Raw genomic sequence first — 5,000 nt, 5'->3', positions numbered from 1 at the left:
ACTGCAAAAGGTAGACTGCTGGCTCCCTACAAATAGCGCTGATAAGCAGTATTTAAGGCTAAGCACCCATTTCAAATAGTGCTTATAAACAGTATTTAAGTCTCAGGACCCATTTTTGAGCGGTTAGCTTTCAATAACTGTGATTTAGAGTTAGTCTGCAAGTGTCAGACACTGCTCTCCTTCAATGTCAGGTTCATCCACTCTTTCAAATTATTAACCATTCCCCTGCTCTGTATTTGATGTAGCTGTGACTTGTCCACTCATTTGTGCAGCACTTCATACAGCATTTTGGCAATTGTTCTGTGAATGGTTGTGTTTTTTTTTACAAGCGGTTTCTCCAAGATGACGACACTAGTGGTCCGAAGACAAGTTATTTCCTTTGATTAAACTGCAAAGTTTATCTTTTGTAGTTCTATTTTCCCATGCCACCATCTTTTTTTCACAGTGGGAACGCTGTGTTTGCGGCGAAAATCGGTTTGTTGTATCATGACTAGCAATGATGCCTTGTTCCTGGTGTATTTTGCATAGCGACGTAAATAAACTCAATTAGCACAATATTTGACTATTTGTCCTTCAGAATCAAGATGCCAGCTCTTTCAAACAATTTTTGTTTCCGTTGCACTGGAGAATCAGAGCGTTTTCATTCTTCTTCAGATAAATTTTGCCACCCTTTAACTTGTTCACGAAGTTCCATCGGCGGCCTTTTAGCTTTGTGGATGAGCTCAAATTTTTCTAAGTCTTATTTTATGTCATTTACGCATGTGCGAAATGGTGTTTGTCGTGAAGGCTTGGAAATAGCTTAAACTCATTGGTAGAAAAAACATTTAGATGACTTCAGTTGCTGATTCGATGGCTTAGCGGTTCATACGAAGGAGAAGAAATCTCGGATGTCCAGTGGTGCGAGGGTTCGAATCCTTGGAGCGGTATGGAATGATGGTAGTAAGTAAGGGCCGTAAGGGGGAAGGTAAGAGGGAGATAGTTAGTGGAGGAAGGACGGAAGGTAAGGAAAAGGTGGAGAAAGCTGTTTTCCTTTTCATCCCCCCTTAAAAATCCAGGCCCCATTTTTTTAATTACATCCCCAAAAAAGGAGAAAACCCTTTTTTTAGACAGTTCATAATAACCTAGGTTGAAAAAATTTGACCTAGGTTGAAAAAAATCAACCTTGGTTGAAATTAAATGAACCTGAATTTTATTTCAACTTGTAACATACCCATTGCGTACCTATTTTTTTTTTTTGTGATGTTACCTAGTTACAATGCTTTTTTAAACATCATTTTGCGTACGATAAAAGACTTAAAACAGATTGAGGAAACTAGGAGTTCATTAAAGGGAACCTCCATCTCCACTAATTATTCCTTGAGTCAAACCTTTCCCGAGTAAGTTTATTTTTAGGAACAGCTTTTTCCCACGAAAAGTATCATATTTCCCTTGACGCTGTGATAGCTTTGTTTTGATTGGCTTTTACAACAGTGGGCGTCCTATAAAGAAATCTACTTGGGAAAGGTCTGCCTCCCAGGCCAAGTATGGAAGATAAAGGCACCATTAATGAGCTCCTGCTGGAGAAATCCAGTCACTAATTTGCACAAAGTACAGCCAGTAAGAACTCCGTGGAGATACTAAATTTAAACTTAGTGGAAACGATCAAAGTATAATTTATTATGGTAAAGTCAGTTCATTAGGTGTGTATATACATTTACATCTTCTTGTACATATTTCAGTCTTCATTGTAGTTTTTTTTCAGTGAAAGTTCCAAATCGCAAACGCAAGAGAATAGAAGCCGCCCCAAATCTCGTTCCCATGGTCTCTTGTCTTCTCAACGACAATGGAGACCCTGGGAACGAGGTTGAAGCAGCCCACGCTCCTTTGAACCGTGATAATGGCGGTTTTTTGCCTGACACCTAATAGACCATTTTCGAATTCTCACGGCTGGACTGGATCTAGCATGAAATGGAGGCTAATGCATGCAAATTAATTTGTGTGTGAAAGCACTCAGAAGCACTCAGAAGCACTCAGAAGCACTCAGCACTCAGAAGATGAAGTAGGACAAAATAAAAAACAAAAATCTGCACACCAGTTACTTAGATGTTTAAAAGCGACGAAATCTTCTAAAATCGCATCGCACGGAGCAGTACGTGTTCCTAGTAGGGCCGTACGGCTTTTTCCGGCCCTAGGGCCCGTTTCTCGAAAGTCCCGGTAATTACCGGGCCCGTTAACTTACCGGGACCGTTACCGGGAAACTTTATCCGGACCGAAAGAGTGTTTCTCGAAGCACCCGTAAACTTTCCCGGTACTTATCGGGGCCGATAAAATAACCGGGAGATACCAGGCTCTTGCATGCACTTCACGCTCGTCATGAAAAGAAGGAGAATGACTTGGCACTAGATCCGTAGAGCTTGTAGCATCCAGTTTCCCAACCGAGCGCTGTGATGTAAACAAAGGTGGCGTTTGAAGCAATCGATGACCTTCCATCGTTCCTTTTACACCTTCTAGCAGTGAAGGCGACTTTTTAAACCTCATTGGCAGGCCAAATTTTGCAAAGGGTGTTTAGATGGCCCCAAAGCTCCCGTAAGTTACCGGGCAAGTTATCGGGAAAAATAACGGGATCGAAAGTAACAGGAGATTCGAGAAACATCCGAAAACTTATCGGGCACGGCATTCCCTCATACGGGAATTTTCCCAATAGTTTTGCAATGAAAGCGCGCGCTGGGCCTTACGGGCCATATGATAATACATCTTATTAAAAACTGGATCATTGGATAATACAAATTGTGCGATACGAATTATATTGGATACACTTGCCGCCATCTCCATCAACACGTAGAGGAACATAAACATTCCGTGATCGGAAAACATTTCAGGGACGCGCATGGTTTAACACCTACCAACTTAATTAAGAACTTTAAAGTCCTAAAGAAATGCCGTAGCAAACTCGATTGTTTGATCTATGAAATGCTGTGGATTAAGAACAAAGGACCGAAACTGAACACGCAAACGGATTCCATTCGCGCAAAACTTTTTACCTGAATGCTTTCATGCCAATTTATTTTCTCACTTTCTAAATCTATAAATATGCCTTTCTGTTATTTCTAATTTATTCATTTGACAATGATGACATGAAGTCGTCGAAACGTCATGTTATTTTACTATCGTTAATTTTCTTGCTTAATAATCCGGAGCATCAAAAAAGTTAAATATCGCTGTTATTACATTAATTAAAATGAACGGGTGCGGTTGAATGCGAAAGTTTTGTTTTCTTTTCCGTTTGCATTTTCCACCGTTTCGCAGCGTGTTGAGTTCTGATGGGCTGATAGTCATTGGCCCAAAGTTTCAACCAATCAGTGCAAAACCGAAACCAACCGCGGCTTCTTCGAACTTGTTTTCCCGCGTTCATCGCCCGATGCAAGCATGCATTTGCTTTGCATGCGTTACAATTGGCTTGTTTGACGTGACAAGGGTCTGCTGTTAGTTCTCGGTCACGTAATTTTACTTAGACTTAGTTTGACTGAAGCATATATTTGTGGATAAAAGAAACCTGTAAATGTTTTTTTTTTAACTCTCCATTCTACGCGTCTCCATATGTATCCGCTGTCTGAAACTCATTCTCTGGGGAAATGTCACTTTTATTACAAACTAAGAACTTCTTAAACTCCTTCCGGTATTCCTTGTTCGTTGACCAATAAATCCATGGATTTATGCAAGAATGAAACAGCAACAGAGCATTAAAACCTTTGTGAATAGGGCTTCCGATCTTGGTAATGCCAAACGGGCTGAGGAGATAAATGGTTTGCGCGGGAAAACCACAAATAGTCAAAGCAGCCGCAGTTATAGCGCACATGCGCAGAAGCACTCTCTGTCGTCTCCTTTTGTTGGCGGCCTCTTGGGTTTGCCCTGGGAAAGACGGGAAATGTAGAGTGATGTGGGCAAATGTAAACCAAGTTATGAAACAAGGGACGTAAAATGCCACCAAACAATAAACAAGTACAAAAGCTTGAGTGCCATGCTTTCCGTAAGGAGCTTTCTTGGAGTCGCACTTGTTTCCACTGGCACTGCTTTCAAAGAACTTATTCATCGATAAAATGCAAGTCACAATGAACATAAGTATGACGTAGATGACGATACGTTTCCGGCTAAACTTGTTTTTATACTGCATTGGCTTCAGTACGCAATACCAACGTTCAATAGCGAGGCACGCTGCCAGAAGAAGAGACACTTTTCCCATTAGGAATAGAAGATAGCGGTTTGCTAACAGACGGCAGAAAATCTCGCCGCGTAATCTTGAAGGGACTGGGTAATACGACTGTGGAATAACGTACCCTGGAGTAGCCACGAGGAAGACCCCTGAAAAATGAATGACATGCACCAATCACAACCGGACGTGTAAGCTTGGGGTTTACAAAAGTATTAAGAGGAGGCCATCATTTTGGTGTTATAGCCTTTACCGTGGCATCGGCAATAGTAGCTGAGTACTTCTAGAGATAATGATTCAGTTAGGCAACAAAAAGCTTTTTCTATAAGTCAAATCTTTTCCAGTTTCCTCTTTGGAGCGGGAAGGATCCACGTGTGTAAGGGGTCGTAAATGAGCCTTATAACATTAAGAGAATTAAGTCTAAATTCTAAGAGACATGCAGTAAGGTTAGATTAAAGTTAGATTCAGGTCGGTTTTGTATATTATTTATAGTAAGGCTCGCTTATTCCCATAAGTTCTCATACTGAAAGTGTGCAAAAGGGAGCGAACCACAGCAAACCATTTTCATTGCGATGAGACCAAAAAACTGAGTCTATGAAGCAGATATGTTCAAAGATGCTCCTAATTAGATGCACATAGATTTCAATAAGCGTCACAAAATGTCCCCTTGCTATTCTCCCCAACTTCAACATCACTCGTGTCTCGGAATACAGACAATTAACGACAAAGTGTCCCCCAAATTATCTCATACATAGAGCTATATTTAGCCATTAATTCTGCCTGGCCGCCTCACATACGGTCAGTACATTCCGCT

General features: G+C 41.0%; 1 protein-coding gene across 3 annotated transcripts in view; it reads right to left on the bottom strand.

Annotated features, from left to right (window-relative positions):
• Positions 1 to 321: 321 nt before the first annotated feature.
• LOC138042907 (blue-sensitive opsin-like) overlaps positions 322 to 5,000 on the bottom strand; it is a 33,205-nt gene continuing 28,526 nt past the window's right edge. For all 3 annotated transcript variants that reach the window (XM_068888968.1, XM_068888970.1, XM_068888967.1), the window contains one exon: positions 322 to 4,338. In XM_068888968.1, the coding sequence (XP_068745069.1) occupies positions 3,563 to 4,338 (776 nt within the window). In that variant the 3' untranslated portion in view covers positions 322 to 3,562. The remainder of the gene's footprint in view (positions 4,339 to 5,000) is intronic.

Source organism: Montipora capricornis, chromosome 3 (genome assembly GCF_036669925.1).
Source record: "Montipora capricornis isolate CH-2021 chromosome 3, ASM3666992v2, whole genome shotgun sequence".
Classification (NCBI taxonomy): Eukaryota; Metazoa; Cnidaria; class Anthozoa; order Scleractinia; family Acroporidae; genus Montipora; species Montipora capricornis.
The sequence above is the reverse complement of the archived record's forward strand: the minus strand, read 5'-3'. Positions and strand labels throughout refer to the sequence as shown.